This window comes from Megascapheus bottae, chromosome 29, assembly GCF_031878675.1.
Source record: "Megascapheus bottae isolate mThoBot1 chromosome 29, mThoBot2.hap1, whole genome shotgun sequence".
Lineage (NCBI taxonomy): Eukaryota > Metazoa > Chordata > Mammalia > Rodentia > Geomyidae > Megascapheus > Megascapheus bottae.
This window is the reverse complement of record NC_143537.1, coordinates 11,633,279-11,660,871: the sequence shown is the minus strand read 5'-3', so window position 1 is coordinate 11,660,871 and position 27,593 is coordinate 11,633,279. Positions and strand designations below refer to the sequence as shown.

The 27,593-nt window shown below is 41.2% G+C and overlaps 2 protein-coding genes and 1 long non-coding RNA gene across 4 annotated transcripts in view; 1 reads left to right on the top strand and 2 right to left on the bottom strand.

The window, feature by feature from the left end:
* Positions 1 to 6,943, bottom strand: part of LOC150044760 (uncharacterized) — a 29,587-nt gene extending 22,644 nt beyond the window's left edge. Inside the window, exon 1 of the mRNA XM_090321159.1 lies at positions 6,866 to 6,943. Coding sequence (XP_090177285.1) covers positions 6,866 to 6,943 — 78 coding nt within the window. The remainder of the gene's footprint in view (positions 1 to 6,865) is intronic.
* A 295-nt stretch (positions 6,944 to 7,238) lies between these two features.
* On the bottom strand, positions 7,239 to 23,007 carry LOC150044758 (uncharacterized). The gene is given in 8 exon segments (XM_090321158.1): positions 7,239 to 7,297; positions 8,301 to 8,432; positions 8,517 to 8,720; positions 16,862 to 17,007; positions 17,092 to 18,388; positions 19,622 to 19,705; positions 20,422 to 20,548; positions 22,957 to 23,007. Coding segments are annotated over 8 exon segments (2,076 nt in total). The 5' UTR covers positions 22,984 to 23,007.
* Positions 10,825 to 16,332, top strand: LOC150044759 (uncharacterized). 2 transcript variants are annotated; one of them, XR_016533110.1, is made up of 4 exons: positions 10,825 to 11,084; positions 13,764 to 13,925; positions 14,946 to 15,081; positions 15,789 to 16,332. It is a non-coding gene; the product is annotated as an uncharacterized LOC150044759 (long non-coding RNA). The 2 variants fall into 2 exon arrangements; XR_016533111.1 differs by lacking the exon at positions 14,946 to 15,081.
* Positions 23,008 to 27,593: the final 4,586 nt, after the last annotated feature.

The following is a 27,593-nucleotide window of genomic DNA, read 5'->3' as shown; positions in this document are numbered from 1 at the left end:
TATGTCTCTATATTAACTTAGTAATTAGTAATACAAAGTTTCTGCTGCTAGCATTAGAGACAAAGTAACTTCTAAGGAGCTAATAACCTGGAATAATAAAATTAATTATACATAGGTTTCTGAAAGAGTGTCCTTAGCTTATAATATGATAAAATTTACTACTTCTCAGGGTAACCATGAAGTAAACAAATTATTTTTCCATATTTTCATATTCTTCCTCACTGAATATGCTAATTTGATCTTTTATAAAGAGCTCTCATAAGCAATCAGAACAGATTCAGGACATCACATGGAATACATATGCCATTAAGACATCTGTGACAAGTAGAGTGTCCAGGGGAATGTTTAAGTGAGTGACAATACTCAAGTATGTACCTAATGGAAATTTTACAGCTCAAGTGTTAGAGCTCCAGCCTTGAGAAATCCAAGGATAGTGCTCAGATCCTGAGCTCAAGCTCAGGACAGGAAAAACAATAAATAATTAAATAAATAAACTTACCAGTTAATTTTCTATGAAAAGAACAGTCAAACTATCAGACTAGATTATAGCTATTACATAATAAATAGCTTTTCAAAGGAATATACTAGGCCCTGCATATTTGTGAACTGCACAGATGCACAGAGCAATCGAACCAAAATATTTGAAAAAGTTTGGCATCTGTACTAAACAGGCAGTCTTTGAACTATTGTTATCTTAATAATCAGTCAAAAGAGATCTATACTAAATATAGAAAAAACAAATAAAAAGCTAACCTAAGCAAAAGACAATAATGAAAAATACAAATGGTGGGAATATGAAAGGAAATAAACATCAGTACAAATTGTATGACCATAGCTACAGACCATTTATAATAACGAATACATCAAACATCTGCATAATAAAAGATGCATGGTAAAAAGGAAAGTCTCGAAAGACATGCTTAAAAGGAACTCTGGGGCCCTGAGTTTGGCCTGATGGCAAGTGCTTGCCTAGCATGCACAAAGACATGGGTTCAATTCCTCAGTACCACATATGTAGAAAAAAGGCAAAAGTGATGCTCATGCTCAAGTGGTAGAGCTCTAGCCTTGAGAATGTCCAAGGAGGGTGCTCAGGCCAAGGACAGTGCTCAGACCCTGAGGCAAACCAAGAAATGGCAAAAAAAAAAAAAAAAAAAAAAAGAATAAAAGGAACCCTAAAGCTGAGGGTTTAAAGTTCCACCTTGCCAGAATGCAAAATACTGAGAGCTGGCCATGAAGGGTTTAAACAGCAACTCTGGAGAGTGTTCAGAGACTCAGATCACACCTCTTCCTTAGTGCTGGGAAGGCTGGGAACTGAACCTTAGAATGTTGTTGACCTTGAAGAATAATTAAGGAGGATTTCATGGCTGGAATTTGTCTGGGCTATAGTCTCCTGTCTTAAAAGCCTCTTACAAACTCTGTTTTGGCTCTGCTTGTAATATTAATATAGGTGCTTTATTTTTTTTCATGTATCCCTTGTAACCTTCCCTGTGTGAAATAAATATGCTTGTTTGCTGGGACTCTAGGCCCAAATGCTAGTCAAACTTGGAAAGCCTAGTTTCTCTTTTACTTCTCGATTTTTTTATGTCTTCTTGTTGTTTTTTGTTTTTTTTATTTGTTTTCTTTGGATCTGGAATCCTGTAGAAGTGTCTCAGTTTATAATTTGCAACAATTTTCCTATATATTGGGTAAGAAAAATGTCAATTCTGACCAGGTGCTGTGGCTCCAGCCTGTAAACCTAGCTCCTCAGGAGGCTGAGATCTGAGATCAAGGTCCAGAGCCAGCCCTGCATAAAAGGACCAGAGTGTCTCATCTCCAATTAACCTCAAGAAAACAGTCTCCAGGATAGGGCAGTGGCCTCTAGCTGAAGAGCTTCAGGACAATGCCCAAGCCCAGGGGCAGGATGGTAAGGCTTGAGCTGATAAGTTCAGGGAGAGTACTGAAGTTAGGGCTGGTAGTTTGATCTAGTGGTAAAGTCCTTCCCTCATATGCACAAAGGCCCAGGTTTGATACCTTGGTACCATATACATAGAAAAAAAAAAGGTGGAAGTGATGCTGAGGCTCAAGTAGTAGAGTTCTAGCTTTGAGAAACTGCAAGTATAGTGCTCAGGCCCTGATCTCAGGCCTAGGACTGGCAAATTAACGAATGAAATAAATAAATAAATCAATGATTGAAGGAAGGAAGGAAGGAAGGAAGGAAGGAAGGAAGGAAGAAAGAAAGAAAGAAAGAAAGAAAGAAAGAAAGAAAGAAAGAAAGAAAGAAAGAAAGGTATGTAAAAAAAAATGTCAATTCTGGCTGGGGTTTGGCCTAGTGGTAAGAGTGTCTGACTAGCATACACAAAAACCCAGGTTCGATTCACCAGTATTCACCAGTACCACATCCTCACAAATGGCAAAAAAAAAAAAAAAAAAAAACAGGGAAGAAAGGTAGAAAAGAAAATGTCAATTCTATGAACCAAAGGAAAATGGATCAATAAGGAAAACTAGTTCCTGGCAGGGAGTTTGGCCTACTGGTAGAGTGCTTGCCTACCTAGCATGCACGAAGAACTGAGTTCAATTCCTCAATACCACATACACAGAAAAAGCTGCCAAAATGAAGCCAAAAGATCATTGGAAGAAAAGAAAAAGGTGAGACTTATGACAGAGAGGGGGGACCAGGAGCATAGCCTAGTGGTAGAGTGTTTCCCTAGCATGCAGGAAGACCCAGATTAGATATCTCAGACAGTATGCCATACACAAAAAAGCCAGAAGTGCTGCTGTGGCTCTAGTGGTGGAGTGCTAGCCTTGAGGAAAGTCCAAGGACAGAGCTGAGGCCCTGAGTCCAAGCCTCAGGACTGGCCAAAAAAACAAGGAAAAAACGTAAAGAAGGAAGGAAGAGGGATTGAGAATAAGAAAAATAAAAAGGGACACATGTAGCCTAATTTTCCAGTAAGACATAAACAACAAAACTGTCCAAGAAGCATGTATGGAGAGGAATTTGTACACATGAACCTTGTTCTCTTCTCTAGCACACTAGAAGTTGTGTGTGGACACACTATTTCAGCTGCTCCACTAGTATTTCATTAACTACACTTATTTATGTTACTCATTGGAATGTGATGTCTCACACTCTGCTTATAAACCTTCCATGAGGGCCATGAGTTTGGCCTAGTGGTTAAAGTGCTTGCCTAGCATGCACGAAGACCCGGGTTCGATTCCTCGGTACCACATACATAGACAAAAGCCAGAACTGGTGTTGAGGCTCAAGTGGTAGAACTCTAACCTTGAGAAAGCCCAAGGACAGTGCTCAGGGCGTAAGCTCAAGCCCAGGACTGGCAAAAAAAGAAAAAAATAAAATAAACCTTCCATGAGAAGTCACTTCCCCATTGTCACTGAATCACATAACAAGTGTGCTTACTTTTTCTTATATCAGAAAAATTAAAAACTACCAGAAGCAAATTAGCACTCAATATGGACAGAATGTAAGGTTTTTATAATCTGTTTGATCTAATTCCATCTTTATCTCCTTATATTTTTAAATCTTCAACACACATAGGTAGGTAAAACACTGAGAAATAAAAAGCAACTCACCACAGATCTTCTCATGTTTTCTTGCTTTTGACAATGAACAGAAGATTCTGGAAGAATAGCTGGGAGAAAAAGCAAATGAGGTGGTTAGGAAAGAGTCTGTATGGTTTTGCTCCATTTTTTTCCTGCAAAACACAGACTATTTAGGCTGGAGAAGCATAAAGCCTTCTATAGATTCTTTTGGATCACAAGTATAGCAATAAACTCTCTGCTAAAGAAGAATCCAGTCCATTAGATGTTAGGTAGATAGTATACAAGCAATTCATTTCTAGATTAATAGATATACAGAATTCATAAAAGCTAATGTTTGCCTGGGTGGGGAGTGTGGCCTCCCGGTAGATTGCTCGCCTATCATGCATGAAGCCCCTTATTTGATTCCTTTGTACCACATCTACAGAAAAAAGCCAGAAGTGGTGCTGCGGCTCATGTGGTAGACCTGTAGCCTTGAAAAAGCTCAAGGACAGTGTCCATGCCCTGACTTCAAGTCTAGAACTGGCAAAAAGCAAACCAAAACAAATGTTCCCACCAAAAAGAATTAACTAATTGAAACAAATAGAAAATCAAACCCTCATTAAAACTAGTTTTTACTGAAATACACTGAGGCATGTATCAATGATTATTTTATTTATTCAAAGGTATCCAAGGACTGCACTGACCATTTGTGTACTGCCTCATTCATTTACATACTAAATACAACAAAAACATGTATGTCTAACTCAGTATTTATCACCCAAATTTATACAGGAGAAGTGTATATGATATGTAAGTCTTGTTTATGATGTTTCAGTAATGGCTAACAAATGGCACATTTCCCTATATTCAAACACTCAGAGTACCCTTGTGCAATGATTTGCAAGTTGTCATTTAATCTGCTTTTGTCAAAAGGCCATCAGTAAAGATGATGCAAGTCCTTAATGCTGACTTTCCTAAACAGTAAAATTAAGAACCTTGCTAGCCTGGTGGAGACACAGGGCCTAACAAAGATGCAACATAAAATACCGGTCAAAGGCGTGTCTCAATCCAACTCACACATCCTGAGCTAAAGAACCAGAAGATTATAGTCTTTTCTCAGGTCAATTTCTGCCCGGGCTGGCTTTGAACCTTGATCCTGAGATCTTAGCCTCCTGAGTAGCTAGGATTACAAGCCTGAGCCATCTCACTCAGCTTACATTCTAACATTACTTAAAAAATACTTATGTAAAATTACTAGCTGAGAACTCTCCAAAAGGCAGATCCATTATATTTTTAAAACATTAAATAGATGTGTTTCTACATGTACTTAGTAGTTGGTTTGTTACACATGAAATACATTATCTACAGTTCTGTTTGTTTGTTTTTACACACTCATGTAGAATGGAAATTCTTTTTTTGTGATGTTCATTGGACTTCTGCTTTAGGGCCTGGTTGTTGTCCCTGAGCTCCTCAGCTCCAGGCTACCACCCTACCCCTGGAAGCAAACAGTGCCACTTCCAGGTTTTTGCTGCTTAACTGCAGGTAAGATTCTCAAAGACTTTAGTGCCTGAGCTGGCTTTGAACCACAATTCTCAGATCTCAGCCTCCAGAGAATGTAGGATTATAGGTATGGGCCACCACGCCCAGCTTGGACATTTTTTGATGTAAAATAACATGAATCTTACAAAGACGTACAAAAAATGAAAATGTACTCTTTAGAATTTCAGTGAGGCTGTTCTTGCTAGGAAAGACAATGTGAATTGTTTAAAAGCAATGTTTGCAGATCAGTATTTTGTTTTTCTACATCAGAATAGTGTTTCCTTACATTAAAAACCATTTTTGAAAGCCGGTGCAGGTGGCTCACATCCATAATGCTACCTTCTCAGGAGGCTGAGATCAGAGGATCAAGATTCAATGCCAGCCTCGGCATAAAAGGAACTGAAACGCTTATCTCCAGTTAACCTCTAGAAATTGGAAATGGGCCTTGGCTCTCTGGCAGGGTGGTAGCCTTTTAGTGGAATACCTCTGGGACAGAGCCCAGGCCTAAGAAAAACAATAAGCTTAAAAAAGGTTTTACAATAGCCCATTGCCTGCATTCACAACGCTTGAGATCAAGAGTGTTACAGATTTCAGGGTAGGGTATTTTCTTTTTTTGGGGGATTGGGACTACCCTTATACATATTAGTGACTGGACATCCCTTATTAATTTAAAGTTTTCTATTTCATATGACTTTATTAGAAATATAATATGCATTTTATAAGAGAGGCTCTGGTGGCTATAATCCCAGCTACTCTGGAGGCTGATATCTGAGAACTGTGGTTCAAGCCGGCCCAGGCATGGAAAGTCTATGAGACGCTTACTTGCTATTGAAAGCCAGAAACCCGGAAGTAGCACAGATTAAAGCCAGCAGGGACAGGTCTGGAAAAATCCAATCTCCAAGGAAATACCAAGAATAACTGGAATTTAAGAGGTGCTTTAAGTGTTTCTGAACACTACTCTTGAGCAAACAAGCTCATGGTTAGTGCCAGGCTGTGAGCTCAAAGGGCAAAACTAGAGAACCCCAAACAGAGAACACTAGCTAAAACTGCAGGGTATGTAACATATACAAATTATAAAATCTGCAGCAAGATACCTTACTTGAATGTTTCTTCTGTGATTTTCCAAAAAGGACAAAGATATGGACTTACACTTCCTGAAATGCCAGCAAGAGCCAATATAGGATCACCAGATCCATAGATGGGATATTTGGGATTAAATTTGAGAGACCATGTACTAGAAATGATTGTGGGAGTAGGTTGAATAAATTAGTGAGAATGGGATTAGGGAGTAGGACCTAGACATATCCTTTCATTTGTCTCCTGTTCCCCTCTAATAACTAGGTTCCAGCTTATTCCTCGGCCCAGCTCCTCTCCCCGCCTGAAAGTTGGTCTAAACCTTCCCAAATCACCAAGTGACTGAATGCTGGAAGAAAGACTACCACGTCCATTTTGTGCTCTGCAGATATAGAACCAATGATTCCTTAAGGAAAGGAGAGCTAAAACCATCTTCCTCTTCCTGTGCTTTTCTCCTCTGCTCTGTAGGTCAGAGTTGTGAAGTCAGAGTGGGTGAAGTCTGTCCTTTAGGAGGGAGACTCCTGATCACAGGGTGTCTTTCCAACAGCTCTAGGCTCCATTCCTAAAACCACAGCACCAGCACACACTACTCCAATATCCCATGAACAATGACTCCAGACACAAGGACGTGTGCACACCTGCGTGAACTCAAGCCAGGCCAGCTAAGAAGGCCAACAAAGCAGGAGCAGAGCAAACATGTCTTGAGAAACAACACAGAACCCCAATCCCAGCTCACTGTCCTAAGACCTTCCACAATTCCACCACAGTCATGCCCTGGCTCGTCCTCCAGCTGGGCACAGTGATAACATCCCATGGCTGACACAGCACTCTCTCTCAGTCATGGAGGGAAATGCACAGCTCCTGCTTCTCCTGCTCTGCAGGGCCCAGCTTGCTCTCCCGGCGTCCAGAGCCAGTTTCTGGCACCTGGAGGAGACCCGAGAGCTGATGGCAGCGACACTCATGAACCCCGAGTGGAGGAACACGTGGAGGTCGACTCTGCTCCAGTGCTCCAGCCCCGGCTCCCCACCTGACATGGGCTCCACACCTGAGATGCCTTCAAGTACAGCTGGGCGCCTGTCTCAGGGGACTGCGACCTACAGAACGCCAAGTTAGTCTTCCGCGGACTTCCAGCAGCCAGGGGAAGAGGCAAAGCGGGGATTTTCAAAAGCTAAGCGGTGGCTGGGAACGCGCAAGCGCAAAAAGGATCTTCCGCTTCCCCACCCCGCCTCAAAACAGAAAACCTCCACTACCAAGGGCTCTGCTCTGCCCGAACACTACAACTCCCACAATGCACGGCGGCACCCTGGAGGAAGTGGGCTCCTTTCAGAGGTTGCACCATTGTCAGATCCTAGATCACAGGTGTGGCTTGATAGTTTGGAAAGTTTCTCACCCGGTGGGGGAGCCAAGGTGAGTTTCTTCTTCCAATTACTGTTTGCCTCTCAAAGCATTGTAAGAACACGCAGAAAATGGAAACATATGGCTAGGACTAGATAAGTTGGCTCTTATTAAAAAACATTTATTAGAGAATTTATTAACATTGATTTTTACATCGTATTTCAAATGACATGATTAACAAACAAGTGTTCAAAAGGAATCTCTATATACAATCAATGGCACTTAGTTTTAGAACATAATGAAAATTAGGCTAAGGGCTTCCCACATTCCTTACATTCAAAGGGTTTCTCTCCCGTGTGTTCTCTGATGTGAAGTGAGGTATGGTTTATCTCTGAAAGACTTCCCACATTCCTTACATTCAAAGGGTTTCACTCCTGTGTGTATACGGGAGTGTCTTTGGAAATCTCTCTTGCATCCAAAGGATTTGTCACATTCCTTACACTCAAAGGGTTTCTCTCCTGTGTGTATACGGGAGTGTCTTTGTAAATTTCTCTTGCATCCAAAGAATTTGTCACATTCCTTACATTCAAAGGGTTTCTCTCCTGTGTGTGTTCTCTGATGTAAAGTGAGGTATGGTTTATCTCTGAAAGACTTCCCACATTCCTTACATTCAAAGGGTTTCTCTCCTGTGTGTATACGGGAGTGTCTTTGGAAATCTCTCTTGCATCCAAAGGATTTGTCACATTCCTTACACTCAAAGGGTTTCTCTCCTGTGTGTATACTGGAGTGTCTTTGGAAATCTCTCTTGCATCCAAAGGATTTGGTACATTCCTTACATTCAAAGGGTTTCTCTCCTGTGTGTGTTCTCTGATGTAAAGTGAGGTGTGGTTTCTGTCTGAAAGACTTCCCACATTCCTTACATTCAAAGGGTTTCTCTCCTGTGTGTATACTGGAGTGTCTTTGGAAACCTGTCTTGCATCCAAAGGATTTATCACATTCCTTACATTCAAAGGGTTTCTCTCCTGTGTGTATACTGGAGTGTCTTTGGAAACCTCTCTTGCATCCAAAGGATTTGTCACATTTCTTACATTCAAAGGGTTTCTCTCCTGTGTGTGTTTGCTGACGGGAAGAGAGGTTTGACTTTTGTCTGAAAGACTTTTCACATGTGTTACACTTATAAGGTTTCTCACCTGTGTGAATTCTCTGATGCAAAGAGAGGTTTGACTTTTTTCTGAAAGATTTTCACATGTGTTACACTTATAAGGTTTCTCACTTGTGTGAATTCTATTATGCATGTCAGGCTGTGACTTCGTCATGAAAGTCTTTCCACATTTGTCGCATTCATAAGGTTTCTTTTCTGTGTGATTTCTTGTATGTACATTGAGATCTGATTTCAGGGTGAAGTATTTGTCACTTTCCGTACATTCAAAGGGTTTCTGTCCTGTGTGTGTTTGCTCATGTAAAGTAAGGTATGGTTTACTTTTTGAATTCAACTTAAAAGTTCGTAGTGATCTCATTCTTTCCACGACTGTGTGACTATTCATGCTTTCTACTTCACACACACATTCATCTGGATTTTCCTCACACGATTGAGTCATTGCCTCCATCTTTTGGATACCTAGCATGAGTCATAGAAAAAAAATACAAATGAGAACCAACGATTCTGTAATGTAAAAGCAAAGACATTTTCTCCCATCCTAACTGTTAAGAGATTTTAAAATGTCAAAGTAGGAATTGATTTATGAGAAATATATGCTTTTCTTTTGCCGGGAGTTTGGCCTAGTGGTAGAGTGCTTGCCTAGCATGCACAAAGACCGGGGATCGATTCCTCAGTACCACATATAAAGAAAAGTCAGAACTACTGCTGTGGCTCAAGTGGTAGAGCACTAAACTTGAGGAAAGTCCAAGGATAGGCTCAGGCTCCTGAGTTCAGTCCTCAGTACTGCCAAAAAAATAAGAAACAACAACAGAGAAATATATGCTTTTCTCTCTAGTGTATTAATTAAGCAAGTAATCCAGATATTTTACAGAGAAAAATGTTTTTCTATGTGTCCTTTTTCCTTTGTTTTATAACAGAGAAAAATTTACTCATATTGCTCAATTTTGTACTGATAAAATTGAGCTCAGTACTTACCTTTGGCCTTTACCATTTTTTTCAAATATTATTTGCTTGATCATGGGAGAAAAGCTGCTTTGTTTACATTTACTTTTTTGAAATAACTAATACTGCTGTGTTTCTCAATAATTAGGTGACTCTTTGCCTTTCAATAATTGTTTATACATTCAGTTCTAACTTCTCATTAAGAATTATTTTAGGTATCTATGGGAATTATAAAATTTGTGTTTCTCTATCTTAGACAATGTCTCATCAAATTCTTTTCCTAACACTCCTGCTCCTCAGAACCTTGGAAAAACAAAGATACTCCAGCTCATCACCTACTTAATCATCCTCACTAGACTAAAAGCTCTGCCTCTGGATCTCAGTCTCTGCCAGGTTCCAGCTTATTCCTCGGCCCAGCTCCTCTCCCCGCCTGAAAGTTGGTCTAAACCTTCCCAAATCACCAAGTGACTGAATGTTGGAAGAAAGACTACCTCGGCCATTTTGTGCTCTGCAGAAGTAGAACCAATGATTCCTTAAGGAAAGAAAGCTAAAACCGTCTTCCTCTTCCTGTGCTTTTCTCCTCTGCTCTTTAGGCCTTGTCAGAGTGGGTGAAGTCTGTCCTTTAGGAGGGAGACTCCTGGTCACTGGGTGTCTTTGAAACATCGCTAGGCTCCATTCCTAAAACCACAGCACCAGCACACACTACTCCAATATCCCATGAACAATGACTCCAGACACAAGGACGTGTGCACACCTGCATGAACTCAAGCCAGGCCAGCTAAGAAGGCCAACAAAGCAGGAGCAGAGCAAACATGTCTTGAGAAACAACACAGAACCCCAATCCCAGCTCACTGTCCTAAGACCTTCCACAATTCCACCACAGTCATGCCCTGGCTCGTCCTCCAGCTGGGCACAGTGATAACATCCCATGGCTGACACAGCACTCTCTCTCAGTCATGGAGGGAAATGCACAGCTCCTGCTTCTCCTGCTCTGCAGGGCCCAGCTTGCTCTCCCGGTGTCCAGAGCCAGTTTCTGGCACCTGGAGGAGACCCGAGAGCTGATGGCAGCGACACTCATGAACCCCGAGTGGAGGAACACGTGGAGGTCGACTCTGCTCCCGTGCCCCAGCCCCGGCTCCCCACCTGACATGGGCTCCACAGCCTGAGATGCCTTCAAAGTACAGCTGGGCGCCTGCCTCGGGGACTCCAACCTACAGAACGCCAAGGGAATCTTCTGAGGAATCCAGCAGGAAGGAGAAGAGGCACACGCGCGGATTTTCAAAGGGAAAACCCCAAGCTGTGGGCGGGAATGCACAGGCGCAAAAAGGATCTTCCGCCTTCCCAGTCCGCCCCAAAACAAACTTCCTCCACTACCACCAGCTCTGCTCTGCGGTAAAACTACAACTCCCACAATGCACGGCGGCACCTCGCAGGAAGTGGGCTCCTTTCAGAGGATCCACCACTGTCAGAACCTAGGTCTCAGGCTGGCCTTGAACTGCAATCCTCACATCTCAGCCTCGTGAGTACCTAGGATTACAGGCATGAGCCACTGGCACCCAGCTCTGGTTCTTTCTTGAAACGATGTTTGCTTGTTCCAGTACCTACTCTATGTGCTATTTTTTTTTTTTACTCCCCTGTGTTGAGCTTGAACTCAGGGCCTGGGCACTGCAAATGTCAATTCTGTGAACCAGCTTGTTTGTGAAGGGACCCCTTTCTTGACTTCCCTCCAAATCCATCTCCTATAGGCATTGCCCATCTTCAGGAAAAAGGAGTACTTGACTCAACTCAGGGGCTGTAAATTCCCTGATAACAGCTCAGATTACAAGAGCAGCTTAACCAGGTGGAGTTACCAGAATTCCTCTCCCACCCTACCCCCTCAGCCTGCCAGGAAACTTCCTCCCTTTCCTTTGTTGTCAGAGGGCAGTTTGGTTTAACATTATTGGGTACCTTTAGTGCCCGTCTCTATGAGTCAAATCCCCTCGTCCCATGCTGGAGGGCACCACATTTCTACTATCTGAGTAGTGAGGTGCCATTCCACAGTAAGAAAGGACCCTTGCCCTTTTTTCTTTCTTTCTTTCTTTTTTTTTTTTTGGTCAGCAAATTTTGTGACTTCTTATTTTGGGGGGATAATGGGACTTGAATTCTAGGCCTGAGCCCTGTCCCAAGCTCTCTGGCTCAAGGCTACCACACTATCCTTGGAGCCCCAGACCCACTTCCAGTTTTCTAGAGGTTAATTGGAGATAAGAGTCTCAGGTCCTTTTGTGCCCAGGCTGGCTTTGAACCTTGATCCTCACATCTCAGCCTCCTGAGAAGCTAGGATGACAGGCATAAGCCACCATGCCCGGCCTGTTCATGAAACCTTGAGCTTTTTGTTATTTTGGTTGTTTCTCAATTTTGCCTTTTATTTAAAGTCCCCATCCCTCCCTCTTTGCTTTTAGGCCTGAGACTTGAACTCAGACCTTGAGCACAGACTGGGAGCATTTGCTGTGCTTTACTTGCCTTTCCTATAATAATGATGTGATAGGACCAAGAGATTAGCCCAATATAGAGAAGCCACAATTTAGGAATTTATATCTGGGGTCCTTATTAAAAAGCAGGCTGCTGGGCCAGGAGTTTGGCCTAGTGGTAGAATGCTTGCCTAGCATGCACCACAGCTCTGGTGCAATTCCGCAGTACCATATTCATAGAAAAGCCAGAATTAGTGCTGTCACTCAAGTGATAAAGCTCTACCCTACAGAAAGGCCAAGGACAGAGATCAGGTCCTGAGTTCAAGCCCAGGACTGCTGGACTTCTGTCACAAAGACAGTCAGAATTTGCACCAAGTTTTGCTTTTTTGGGGGCAGGGGGGGGGAGCGATGTGGAACAGCAAGATCCTGGGGCTTGGGCACTGTCCCTGAGCTCTTTAGCTCAAGGCTAGTCCCCTACCACTTGAGCCACACTGCCACTTATACAATGCCATCCACCTTGCTTCTAGGAATTATAAACTTAAGTCAAGATTTCTGTGTCTATGTAGATGAAAGGGGTTTCATTCCAACCTTCTGTAAAATGTCTGAGTCTCTCTAGCCTTGAGAAAGTCCAAGGACACTGCTCAGGCCCTGAGCTCAAGCCCAGGACTGGCACACATACAAAAAAAGTGTGAGCTTCTATATTATTCACAAATGGCTCAATGAATTTCCTTCTGGTAAAAGCCATTTTTTTCTTGAGCGATGCTTCTAAAAGAGGAATTCTTAGAGCCTCCCCAAAATAAATATCCTTCCTTTCTTCCTTCTTCCCTGCCTCCATCCATCCCTCTCAAGGCCTAGCATGTTTGCTGAGGCTTCTACTACTTCAGGTACAGTTCAGAACCATAAGATTTGTATCCACTTAAATTATCCATCAAATAAAGGAGCAGTCACTCAGCAGCCTGAGTCTGAGGCTCACTGCTATTGCAGCGAAGTCAGGCAGTATTTCAAACTTACCTTTAACTACTAAAAAGACAGAAGTGAGAGTAAGTTGTGCTTCCAGAAATAAGAGCACCAACATTGACAAAAAAAAAATCTCAAAAAAACCCCAAAACAAAACAACAAGAAAAGACACTCTCAGGCTCTGAGCTCACAACTCTAAGTTCAGGAAAACCAAAAAGACAAAAATGAAATACTTTATCTGGAGAATATAATGTAACCATTCTATTAATTACAATAAAAATACATGAACAAAATTTTAAATACAAAAAAATGAAATACTTTTTTTCTAGCAGTTTTACCATGAATAAAGGAAACATTATGATCCTTGCCTATTATTCTATCTACATAGGCTTAAGTAAGAGGACTGCAGTCTCTGAAGCATCCTTTGTGATTTAAGTAATATTTACCTGATTAAACAAAAAATGTCTGAGCTGGGCACGGTGGCTCTCGCCTGTACTCCTAGCTACTCTGGAGGCTGAGATCTGAGGATCAGGATTCCAGGCCAGTTCAGGCAGGAAATACCAGTTCAGCCGTGAGAAACCCAGAAGTACAAGTATGGTTAACAGGCAGCCTATCATCCATAAGGGAAAAGGCCAAGGAAGAGCAAGAATCCTGGGTTCAATCCCTACTCCTGACACACACAAACGAAGAACAATGAAATTAATTTACAACTAATAACTCAGACCCTTACTCATCAATAACTGACTCTATGTTGTTTGTGAGAGAGTGAACGCTTTTGTGCTTCCTTCACACAGGTGAGCTGCTGCTGTGGGTTTCCACCCAGTCTTGGACATGGAAATAGACCCTCTTTAGCACATCAGCAGAAGAAGAAGGTCATTCCAGAATTGCTTAATGTATGTTCTTTAAAAACTGAAGGTGACCAGCAGCTGCTACTTTCTACATCAATGGCTAGAGATGTACGTAGTGGCTTATTTCAGCGAGCTTCATAGAACAGTGATTTCTAATTTGAGTCTAATTGAGTCAAAAGGGGTCAGTCATTCTCCCTGGCCTGGTTCAGAACTGCTTCCTATGAGTGATTGTACTAAAAACATCCAATAATCACAGGAAGAAAAATACCTTGCCTTTTAGACAGAAACCATTTAATATTTATCTTTCTCTTGTGTTGAGGCTATCTTCCCTACTCAGTTTATCAACTGAAATCACCAGTGCTATAAGAGTGAAAAGACAATTGATAACTTTCAATGGCTAGCTTCTGATTTCTCAAATATATAAAATAGAATTTATTGAAAGCCTCTGAGATTTAATTAGCATTATCTGATAGGTTTAGGGCTTGAACACTGGATCTGGATGAAGTCCATGAGATCTTTGGCCCACACCTAGCACTCTCCCACTTGAGGCACTGTGTCACTTTCCAGTTTTCTGATGGTTAATTAGAGATAAGAGCCTCAGTGACTTTTGTGATTGGGCTGGTTTTGAACTGCCATCCTCACATCTCAGCCTCATGAATAGCTAGGATTAGAGGCATGAGCCCCTAGCACCCAGCTCTTGTACTTTCTTTAAACTAAAAGATATTTGTTCCAGTACCTACTGTAAATGTTATTCTTTTTTATTTTTTCAGTGTTGGGCTTGCACTGTGGGCCTGGGCACTGTCCTTGGATTTTATTCAAGGCTAGTGCTCTGCCACTTGACCTCAGCACAATTTCCGGCTTTCTTTTCTTCTGCTTGTGGAACTCACAACTTAATTCTGGGTCTTCATGTGCATTAGGCAAGCACTCTACCACTAGTCCATGCTCTCGGCCTAAATTATTCTATCTTTAACCCACTCTTTGATCCTACAGTTTTGGAATATTGATGTCTTTTTCCTATTTCCCTGCTTTTTTCCCCTTTTTATAATTAAGCTTTCCTAACAGTGGAATCATTTCAGGTCAAATGTTTGGTACAGCCACCATAACTTGCCTTGGTGGGTTTGTATACAGGTTGGCCTTTCCTCCTCTTGGTCAAAATGGTCATAAGCTTTGGCGCTTTCATGATCCATTCATGGAATACATTCTCCAGAAAGAAGAGTATGAATTAAGATAGTTTTTTCAACGTGTCAAATATAGAGTTACATTGGTAAGGATACATTCTTTGAAGTTTTGTTTCTTTTTCCAAACAGTTAATTGATATTTTAAAATCTTATCTGCTTAATTAATCTTGGGGAAATCAAATGTTAAAATTTTGGCTTTGGGGGGTTGAAATTTGAAATTATGAAAGTAAAAGCATACATTGTCCCCAAATTTAACTTTTCAAATAATTAAATAGTTAGAAATTAAAGTCACGAATGGCTGTTCACATTTGCAACCTTTTATAGACAGATCTAGGATTACGTACAGAGTATTTTGATTTATGGCTAGTCCAGGCAAAAATTCACAACATTGCATCTCATTCAACAGTTGTACCCAGTACATTTTGCTTGTGATCTCAGCTACTCAGAAAGGACATAAAGAAGGATTATTGTGCAAACTGGCTTGGGCATAAACATAAACCCTAGTAAAAAAAAAGAAGTGAAACAAAAAGACCAGGGTGTGTGGCTCATCTAGTACAATAATTACTAGCATGAATGTGACCCTGAGTTTAAATACAGGGGCAGACAGAAGGCAAGGGTATAAAGGAATTTTTTTAAAAAAAGAGACGAGTTATCCAATAAGTACATACCTCAACACAAGAAGGGTTAGAAATGAATCTATTTTCTCATCATTTTTCTGCTACTTCACCACTTACAAAATTCAATGACCTGTTGTTGACCATTTTAATTATGTTTGTCTTTATTTTCCCACCAGAGAAACCAGAAGTGGAGCTATGGCTCAAGTGGTAAAGCATTAGCCTTCAGCAAAAATGTTTAAGATCAGTGCCTAGGCTCTGAGTTCCAGCTGTAAGATTTGTCCACATACACAAAGAAAATGTATCCCCAAATGTGTGTTCATCCATGTTCTCTACTGTACCTACAGACAAAAGATGGAGAGACAGATGTTCCTTCTGTGCACAATTTGTAATAAGTGGTATCTTCCATCACATCTTCTATTAAAACCCAATCTGGAAATACTAAGTCATCTGAGTTATAATGCATGGACCACACAATACAGTGAGAAACTTTGGGAAAGAGCCGAGAAAAAGATGCTCAAATCATGACACCCTATTACATGTAACAATTCCCAAACTATCTTGGAGATGACTTTAACATCAGACTCATAGACCAGACCTCTTATTTCTGAGAAGAAATATGAAATTATCTTTTTTGGCCAATCCTGGGGCTTGAACTCAAAGCCTAAACACTGTCCTTGGGCTTCCTGAAGCTAGATAGGTCTATCACTTGAGCCATACCACAACTTCCCGGCATTTTCTGTGTATGTGGCATGGAAGAATCAAACCCGGGTCTTCATGCATGCTAAGGAAGCACTCTACCACTAGTTTAAACTCCCAGTCTCCTGTGTGTGTTCTAGGAACACTGAGCTATACTTTTTTGGTGAAGAACTTTTGACATTTCTTACATCCATATGGTTTCTCTCCTGTGTGTGTTCTCTGATGAAAACTAAGGTATGACATCTTCTGGAGAAACTTTCCACATTTATTTCATTCATTGTATTTCTCTCTTCTATTTTAATGAGCTGTGAGCTGTGCCTTCCTGCATTCAAAAGGCTTCTATCCCATATGGTTTTTCTATTGCAAAGAGGTGTGACCTCTGCTTGAAAGACAGTTGTCCTGTATAATCTAGGGGTTCTCTAGGGTTCTCTCTTGCAAACTGAGTTCTTATCTAGTTGAAAGATTTTCCACATTTATTATTCCTAAAGTATCTCAGGTGTGTGAATTCTCCTATGTCTACTAAGATGTGAGTTCTGGATAAAGGCCTTTCCACACTGTTCACATTCATAAGGTTTCTCTCCTGTGTGAATTCTTGTATGTCTCTTGAGACATGATTTCTGGGTGAAAGATTTGTCACATTCCTTACATTCAAATGGTTTCTCTCCTGTGTGTGTTCTCCAGTGTATTTGCAAATCTGTCCTGTCTCTGAAGGATTTGTCACATTCCTTACATTCAAAGGGTTTTTCTCCTGTGTGTGTTCCCATATGGGAAGAGAGGTTTGACTTTTGTCTGAAAGACTTTCCACATTTGCTGCATTCATAAGGTTTCTCGCCTGTGTGAATTCTATAATGCACATCATGATGTGACTTCTTCATGAAGGTCTTTCCACATTTGTTGCATTCATAAGTTTTCTTTTTTGTGTGATTTCTTTTATGTATGTTGAGATCTGATTTCAGGGTGAAGAACTTGTCACATTCCTTACATTCAAAGGGTTTTTCTCCTGTGTGTGTTCTCCAGTGCCTTTGAAAATCTTTCTTGTATCTGAAGGATTGGTTACATTCCTTACATTCAAAGGGTTTCTCTCCTGTGTGTGTTCGAAGATGGCAAGAGAGGTTTGACTTGTGTCTGAAAGACTTTTCACATTCTCTACACTTATAAGGTTTCTCACCAGTATGAATTCTATTATGCACAACAAGATATGACTTCCTCTTCAAGGTCTTTCCACATTGGTTGCATTCATAAGGTTTCTTTTCTAAGAGAATTCTCTGGGGTCTACTCAGAGCTGACACCTGGGTGGAAATTTTCCTACATCGTTTATATCCAGAGTGTTTCTCTTCTGCGGGTGTTTGACTTTGGGAAGTTGGGTGTGACTTCTGTAAGACAGATTTTGTACACTGGCTGTACTCATTGGATTGCACCTCTGAATATTTGCTCTGAGATTTTGTAATGAATATTTTCTTCCTTGAAGAATCCTCACATTCACCACATGGATTGACCTCTAAGTACATTTTCTCATGTGCAGTGACTGTAGGTCTGAAGGACAATCTTCTTCCACATACAGTACCTTCAGGTGTTTTCCTTCCTTCCTGGTATATCTCCTGGACAAGGAGAACAGGCCTATCATAGTCTTCTGTGTATTCATTATGGTTTTGAGTGGGCTCTCCCCCATCAACACAATTATGTCTAAACGATATGGCTTCTGAATTTAATACGCTCCCTTCTTCACCATATTTCAAGTACTGCAGCTCATGTGGACTTTCATCATTTTGAATGAAATGCTCAGAATATCTGAGGGATTGTTCAACTGCAGGAGACACAGCAGGCCTGTATGCAGCATGCATCTCATCTGGCTTAGTGGAGAGAAGCATGCTCTGACACTCACTGGGCTTGTCAGTCTTCAGCTCTAAGGAATCCCGATTATTCCTCACCAGCTCCGGCTTCTGTTGTGAACTCAACTTAAAGGTTGGTACTAATCTCACGCCTGCCTCCACTGTGTTACTATTCATGCTTTCTACTTCACACACACATTCATCTGGATTTTCCTCACCGGTTGTAATCATTGCCTCCATCTTTTTGATATCTACAATGAGTCACAGAAAAACAAATACAAATGAGAACCAAGATTCTGTAATGTAAAGGGAAAGACATTTTCATCCATCCTAACTGTTAACAGATTTCAAAATATCACAGTAGGAATTGACTTATGAGAAATATATATTTTTCTGTCTTGTATATTAAGAAACTAATACTAATATTTTACAGAGAAAAATGTTTGTCTGTGTTGCCTTTATTCTTTGTTTTACATCAGAGGAAAATTTACTCAGATTACTGAACTTGGACTGCTAAAATTATGAGCTGAGTACTTTGGCCTTTACTATTTTTTTTCAAATATTATTTGCTAGATCATGGGAGAAAAGCTGCTTTGTTTATATTTACTTTTTTAAAATGACTAATACATTATTCTGCTTTGTATCTCAATGATTAGTTGTTCTTTGCCTTACACATAAGAGTTTATACACTGTTCTAGATATCCATGGGAATTTTAAATTTTATGTTTCTCTATCTTAGACAAAGTCTCATCAAAATTCTTTTCCTAACACTCCTTCTCCTCAGAAACATAGAAAAACAAAGACACTAGAGCTCACCATCTAGTTAATCATCCTCACTAAACTAAAAGCTTTGGTTCTGGATCTCAGTCTCTGCCCACCACTGAGAAACTCTTTTGGTTTTCAGAGTAGAACAGCCCTGATGTATTCCTTATTTCCTCACACCTGCAGCCACCTACTATCAAAGAAAATTAAATCTCTTTGCCCTCTTTCTTTCTTTCTCTTTTTGTCAGTTGTGGGACTTGAACTCAGGGCCGGGACACTGTCCCTGAGCTCTTCGGCCAACACTAGTGTGCTACCACTTTGTGGGGTTATTTAGAGAGAAGCATCTAAAGGACTTTCATTCCTGGGCTATCTTTGAACCAAGATCCTCAGATCTCAGCCTCCTGAGTAGCCAGGATTACAGGTGTGAACCACCAGCAACTGGTAGAAAATGAAATCTCATTTTCTACATTATTCACTTTATTCTTTTTGTTCCAGAGTGACTTCCACAAAAAGAATGAAATTACTAACTTTGCTGCCCCAGACAACTTAGTAGATCTCCATATGAATTCTTGTTTCACAGGCCTTTGACACAAGGATCACCTAGCTTTCTGACACACACAGGACACAAGGAAAGTAGCAATATTATTGCTCCATACAGCACAATTACAACTTACCCACTGTGTCCAGACCTCAGCATCACTCTGTATGATGATGTCACTCACCTGTGAAGTTTTTGTCAGAGGCTCCCCATGGTTCTGTTCCTTGCTCCAGCTTGGCAATCAATGGAGGTTTAGCAAAACAGTGCCCTGCTAATAAGAAGTAGTGGAGAACTATTGCTCATGCTGGGTCATCACTGCTCTAGGATGTCACACATATTGCTCACAAGGCTGATCCTAATCTTGTTTCTCTTATCTCACTGGTTGCATGGTTGTCAAGCCCAGAATTTTGCATTCAGTTGGCTAAGTAATTGTGTGGCATGAACTCAGATCTTTTGCTTCAAGCTACAATTCTATCAGTTTGAGTCCAGGAACCACTTCCAGTCTTGAGTAGTTAATTGGAAATAAGAGCATCATGGGGATTTTCCTGCCATTAATGGCTTAAATCCCAAATTCTCAGATTTCAGCCCCCTAAGGAGCCAGGATTACAAGAGTAAAGCACTACAACCAGTGCTAGATTTAGATTGTAAATCCCTTCTTTAAATAGTGATTTCCCAGTGACATTCCCAATATTAATATACCTTTCATTCTGGACTGTATATACACCAACAAAATCACCTCAACTTTGGGTAGACAGTCTCTTGTCAGTATAATGTAGTTTAGAACTTTTGTCTAAGTTCTGATTTGGCTTTTGGAAGAATCAGAAGAGAGATTTTGAATATAATCAAGTGGATGTTTTCTTGGGATATTTTTGTGTGTGTGACATTTCCTGCACACTGGAATCTTACACTCTAGTATCATAAATATTCATAAATCCACTACAAACAATGACATTGACCTTGTACATTATTCTGAGTTTTGCTCACCCAAGGACACCAAGTTGCTGTAGGTTTCTAGCATGACATCCCTGTACATGGTTCTCTGGGCATTGTTCAGGATCTGCCACTCCTGCCAGCTGAAGTCCACAGCCACATCATCAAATGACACCAGCTTCTGTAACAGCACATTTCCATCAAGTCATCAGCCCCGAGTTATAAGAATACCAAGTGTGGAAATTCACTCTTGTACATATACATTTTATCTTTCATCAAATGTTTGGAACTTGCTCTGATATATCTACAGTTAGATACAGACAAATTAAGAAAAATATTTGTCTCTATATTAACTTAGTAATTAGTAATAATTAGCATTAGAGACAAAGTAAAAATTTTAAGGAGCTAATAACCTGGAAGGATAAAATTAATAATACATAGGTGTCTAAAAGGGTGTCTTTAGCTTAATTTGATAAAATGTACTACTTAACCATTGAGTAAATTATTTTCCATATTTTCATATTCTTTCTTACTGAATATCTTAATTTGGTCTTAAATAAACAGCTCTCATAAGCAATCAGAACAGATTCAGGACATCACATGGAATACATATCCCCTTAAGACATCTGTGAAAAGTACAGTGTGCAGGGAAATGTTTAAGTGAGTGACACTACTTAAGAATGTAGCTAATGGGGGAAAAAAAACGATGTAGCTCATGGGCCAGGAGTATAGCATAGTGGTAGAGTGCTTGCCTAGCATGCACCAAGCCCTGGGTTCAAATACTCAGTATCACATACACTGAAAAAAAAGCCAGAAGGGGCACTGTGGCTCAAGTGGTAGAGTGCTAGGCTAGAAAAAGCTGAAGGACAGTGTCCAGGCCCTGAGTTCTAGCCTCAGGGTAGAAAAAAAAAAGACAAAGAAAGGAAAGAAAAAGAATGAAGATAATGAAGGGCTGAGAATGTGGCTTAGTGGTAAAGAGTTTGCCTAGCATGCATGAAGCCCTGGGTTTGATTCCTCAGTATCACATAAGCAGAAGAAACCAGAAATGGTTCTGTGGCTCATGTGGTAGAGGACTAGCCATGAGCAAAAGAAGCTTGGGACAATGCCCAAGCCCCAAGGTCAAGAGTTCAAGCCTCAACAATAAGAATGTATCCAGTGATTGATTTAGCACTTAAAAGTTAGCAGAGTTCCAGCATTGAGAAAGTTCAAGGATACTGCTCAGGCCCTAATCTCAAGCCCAGGACTGGCAAAATTAATTAATAATTAAATGAACGAATGAATGAATGTTAAAAAAAAATACATATCAATTCAGAGTTTGGCCTAGTGGTAAGAGGGCCTGCCTAGAATACACAAAAAACCCAGGTTCGATTCATCAGTACTACATCATCAGGAATGTCAAGAAAAAAAAGTAAAGAATGAAAATGTCAATTCCAAGAGCCAAAGGAAAATGGATCAATAAGAAAAACTAGTTCCTGGCTGGGAGTTTGGGCTACTTGGGTAGCATGCACAATTACCCGAGTTCAATTCCTCAGTACCACATACACATAAAAAGCTGCACCAAATGAAGCGAAAGCAAGATCATTTCAAGAAAATAAAAAGGTGAGACATATGATGGAGAGGTGGGGCCAGGAGCAGAGCCTAGTGCTAGAGAACATGCCTAGCATGCAGGAAGGCCCAGATTGGATTCCTCAGTCAGTATCACATACATAGAGAAAGCCAAAAGTGGTAGTGTGGCTCAAGTGATGGACTGCTAGCCTTGAGGAGAGCCCAAGGACAGAGCTAAAGCCCTGAGTGATCCAAGCCCCAGGACTGGACAAAAAAGAAGAAATAAAAAGGAAAGAAGGAAGAAAGGAAGGAAGGAAAAAAGGAAGGAAGGAAGGAAGGAAGGAAGGAAGGAAGGAAGGAAGGAAGGAAGGAAGGAAAAAAGGAAGGAAGGAAGGAAGGAAGGAAGGAAGGAAGGAAGGAAGGAAGGAAGGAAGGAAGGAAGGAAAGAAGGAAGGAAGGAAGGAAAGAAGGAAGGAAGGAAAGAAGGAAGGAAGGAAGGAAAAAAGGAAGGAAGAAAAAAGGAAGGAAGAAAAAAGGAAGGAAGAAAAAAGGAAGGAAGAGAGACTGAGAATAAGAAAAATAAATTGGGGCACATGTAGCCTAATTTTCATGTAAGACACAAACCACAAAACTGTCCAAGAAGCATGTATGGAGAGGAATTTGTACACATGCAGCTTATGCTCTCCTGTAGCACACTTGAAGTTGTGTGTGGACACACTATTTCAGCTGCTCCACTAGTACTTCATTAACTACACTTATTTATGTTACTCGTGGGGATGTGATGTCTCACTATCTGCTAGTAAACCTTCCATGAGAAGTCACTTCCCCATTGTTACTGAATCACATAACACGTGTGGCTACTTTTTCTTACATCAGAAAAATTAAAACAATCTGAAGAGAACTGGCACTCAATTTAGACAGAATGTAAGACTTTATAATCTGTTCAAAATAATTCCATCTTTATCTCTTTATGTTTTTAAATCTTTCACACCCTTAGGTTCATAAAATGGAAGGTACAACACTGAGAAATTAAAAGCAACTCACCACAGATCTTCTCATGTTTTCTTGCATTTGACAATGAGAAGAAGATTCTGGAAGAATGGCTGGAAGAAAAAGCAAATGAGGAAGTTAGGAAAGAGTCTGCATGGTTTTACCCCATTTTTTCCTGCACAACACAAGCTATTTAGGCTGGAGAAGCATAAAGCCTTCTATAGACTCTTTTATATCTCAAGAATAGCAATAAACGCTCTGCTAAGAAGAATCCACATTCCATTAGTTGGTAGGTAGATAGTATAAAAGAAATTCATTTCCAGATTAATATATATACAGAATTCATAAAAGCTAATATTTGCTTGGGTGGGGAGTGTGGCCTAGTGGTAGAGTGCTTGCCTAGTATGCATGAAGTCCCTGGTTTGATTCCTTGGTACCACATGCACAGAAAAGCCACAAGTGGTGCTATGGCTCATGTGGTAGAGCTGTAAACTTGAAAAAGCTCAAGGACAGTGTCCATGCCCCGACTTCAAGTCCAGAACTGGCAAAAAGCTAACCAAAGCAAATGTGCCCACCAAAAACAATTAACTAATTGAAACAAAAAGAAAATCAAACCTTCATTAAAACTATGTTTTACTGAAATACACTGAGGCATGTATGAATGACTATTTTATTAATTCAAAGGTATCCAAGGACTGAACTAACCATTTGTTTACTACCTCATTCATTTACATACTAAATACCAGAAAAAAACATGTGTTTATAACTCAGTATTTGTCACCCAAAGTTGTACTAGAGAAGTGTATATGATATGCAAGTCTGTGTTATGATGTTTCAATAATGGCTATCAAATGGCACATTTGCCTATATTCAAACACTCAGAGTACCCTTGTGCAATGACTTGCAAGTTGTCATTTAACCTGCTTTTGTCAAAAGGCCATCAGTAAAGATGATGCAAGTCCTTAATGCTGACTTTCCTTAACAGTCAAGTGAAGAACGTTTTCCAGCCTGCTGGAGACACAGGGCCTAGTAACGATGCAACATGAAATACTGGTCATAGGCGTGTCTCAATGCAACTCACACATCCTGAGCCAAAGAACCAGAAGATTATAGTCATTTCTCAGGTCCTTTTCTGCCCAGGCTGGCTTTGAACCTTGATCCTCAGATGTCAGCCTCCTGAGTAGCTAGGATTACAAGCATGACCCACCTCGCCCAGTTTATAGTCTAACATTACTTAAAAAAAATTATACAAAATACTGATCTGAGAACTCTCCACAGAGCAGATCCATTATATTTTTAAAAAACTTAAATAGATATGTTTCTGCATGTACTTGTTGGTTGGTTTATTACACAGAAAATGCATTATCTACACTTCTGGGGGTTTTTCTGTTTACACAGTCATGTAGAATGTAAATTTTTTTTTGTTGTTGTTCATGGGACTTCAACTCTGGGACTGGATGTTGTCCCTGAGCTCTTCAGCTCCAGGCTACCACCCTACCCCTGGAACCTAACAGTGCCACTTTCCGGATTCTGCTGCTTAATTGCAGGTAAGATTCTCAAAGACAGTTCCTGAGCTGGCTTTGAACCACAATTATCAGATTTCAGCCTCCAAGGAAGGTAGGATTACATGTGTAAGTCACCACGCCCAGCTTCACATTTTATAATGTAAAATAACAGGAATCCCACAAAGACGTACAGAAAACAATAATCTACTCTTTAGACTTTAATTGAGGCTGTTTTTGCTAGGAAAGACAATATGAATCCTTTAAAACAATGTTTGCGCATCAGTATTATGTTTTTCTACATCAGAAGAGTGTTTTCTTACTTTAAAAAGTTTTAAAAAGACAGTGCCAGTGACTCAGACTTGTAATCCTACCTTCTCAGGAGGCTGAGATCAGAAGATCAAGGTTCAAAACCATCATGGGCAGAAAAGGAACTGAGATTCTTATCTCCAGTTAACCTCTACAAAATGGGGAGTGGGGCTTGGCTCTCTGGTAGGGTGGTAGCCTTGAGCTAAAGAGCTCAGGGACAAACCCCAGGCATTAAAAAAAAAAAAAAAAAAAAAAAAAACTTCAAAAACATTTTACAATAGCCCATTGCCTATATTCACAACACTTGAGATCAAGACTGTTATAGATTTCAGGGTAGGGTATTTTCTTTTTGTTTTGGGAGTGGGACTACCCTTATACATATTAATGACTGGACATCCCTTATTAAAGTTTTCTATTTCACATGATTTTATTAGAAATGTAATGTGCATTTTATAAGAGTGTATTGTAACTTGGCTCTGGTGGCTCAGGGCTATAATCCTAGCTACTCTGGAGGCTGAGATCTGAGAACTGTGGTTCAAACCAGCCCAGGCACAAAAGTCTATGAGACCCTTACCTGCTATTAATCACCAGAAACCCGGAAGTGGCACAGATTAAAGCCAGTAGGGACAGGTCTGGGAAATCTCCAAGCAAATACCAAGAATAACTGCATTTTGAGATGTCCTTTAAGTGTTTCTGAACATTACTCTTGAGCAAACAAGCTCATGGTTAGTGCCCAGATCATGAGCTCAAAGAACAACATTAGAAAAACACAAAAACAGAGAATACTAGGTAAAGCTTCAGGATATGTCACATCTACAAATTATAAAACATTCAGCAAGACCTGAATGTTTCTTGTGTAATTTTTTTTTTTTTGCCAGTCCTGGGCTTGAGCTCAGGGCCTGAGCACTGTCCTTGGACTTTCTCAAGGCTAGAGCTCTACCACTTGAGCCTCAGCACCACTTCCGGCTTTTCTCTATGGATGTGGTACCCAGGAATCGAACCCAGGTCTTCATGCATGCTAGGCAAGCACTTTAACCACTAGGCCAAACTCCCGGCGCTCTTGTGTAATTTTTCTTAAAAGGACAAAGATCGCCAACTGAAACTTCCTGAATTTCCAGCAAGAACCAATATATAACTCCTAGGATCACCAAATCCATAGATGGGATATTTGGGATTAAATTTGAGAGATCATGTACTAGAAATGATTGTGGGAGTAGGCTGAATAAATTAGTGAGAATGGGATTAGGGAGTAGAACCTAGACAGATCCTTTCATTCATCTCCAGTTACCCTCTAATAACATTACAGCTTATTCCCACCCAGCTTGTCTCCCCTCCTGAAAGTTGGTCTAAACATTCCAAAATCACCAACTGGGGGCCAGGAGTTTGGCCTAGTAGTAGAGTGCCTGCATAGCATGCACGAAGACCTGGATTCGATTCCTCAGTATCACATACACAGGAAAAGGCTGTGGTACTGAGGGTCAAGTGGTAGAGCTCTAGCCTTGAGAAATCCCAAGGACAGAGCTCAGGACTGGCAAAAAAAAAAAAAAAAAAAAAAAAAGGGACAAACAAAAATCACCAAGTGACTGAATGTTGGAAGAAAGACTACCACGTCCATTTTGTGCTCTGCAGAAGTAGAACCAATGATTCCTTAAGGGAAGAAGAGCTAAAACCGTTTTCCTCTTCCTGTGCTTTTCTCCTCTGCTCTGTACGGCTTGTCAGAGTGGGTGAAGTCTGTCCTTTAGGAGGGAGACTCCTGGTCACTGGGTGTCTTTCAAACATCGCTAGGCTCCATTCCTAAAACCACAGCACCAGCACACACTACTCCAATATCCCATGAACAATGACTCCAGACACAAGGACGTGTGCACACCTGCGTGAACTCAAGCCAGGCCAGCTAAGAAGGCCAACAAAGCAGGAGCAGAGCAAACATGTCTTGAGAAACAACACAGAACCCCAATCCCAGCTCACTGTCCTAAGACCTTCCACAATTCCACGACAGTCATGCCCTGGCTCGTCCTCCAGCTGGGCACAGTGATAACATCCCATGGCTGACACAGCACTCTCTCTCAGTCATGGAGGGAAATGCACAGCTCCTGCTTCTCCTGGTCTGCAGGGCCCAGCTTGCTCTCCCGGCGTCCAGAGCCAGTTTCTGGCACCTGGAGGAGACCCGAGAGCTGATGGCAGCGACACTCATGAACCCCGAGTGGAGGAACACGTGGAGGTCGACTCTGCTCCCGTGCCCCAGCCCCGGCTCCCCACCTGACATGGGCTCCACACCTGAGATGCCTTCAAGTACAGCTGGTCGCCTGTCTCAGGGGACTCCGACCTACAGAACGCCAAGGTAGTCTTCCGAGGGCTTCCAGCAGCACGGGGAAGAGTCAGACGTGGCATTTTTATACCGAAAAGACTAAGCTGTGGGCGAGAACAGGCACGCCCAAAAAGGATATTCTGCCTTCCCACCCCGCCCCAAAACAACCTCCAGGATCAAGACCTAGACTCCATGGGAAAACTACAACTCCCACAATGCACGGCGGTACCTTGGCGGAAGTGGGCTCCTTTCAGAGGTTTGACCATGTCAGAACCTAGGTCCCAGGTGTGGCTGGGTGTACTGGAAAGTTTCTCTCGCCTATCGGGAAGGCAAGGTGTATTTCTTCTTCAAATTACTGTTTGCCTCTAAAATAGTGTAAGACCAAGCAGAAAATGGAAACGTATGGGGAGCACTGGATAAGTTGGCTTTTAATTCTGTTTTTGTAGTTGTCAGTTGAGAGTCTTGAACTCTGGGCCTGGGCGTTGTCCCTGAGCTCTTCAGCTCCAGGCTACCGCCCAGCCCTTGGTGCCATGGCGCCACTTCTGGTGTTCTGGAGGTTAATTGGACATGCG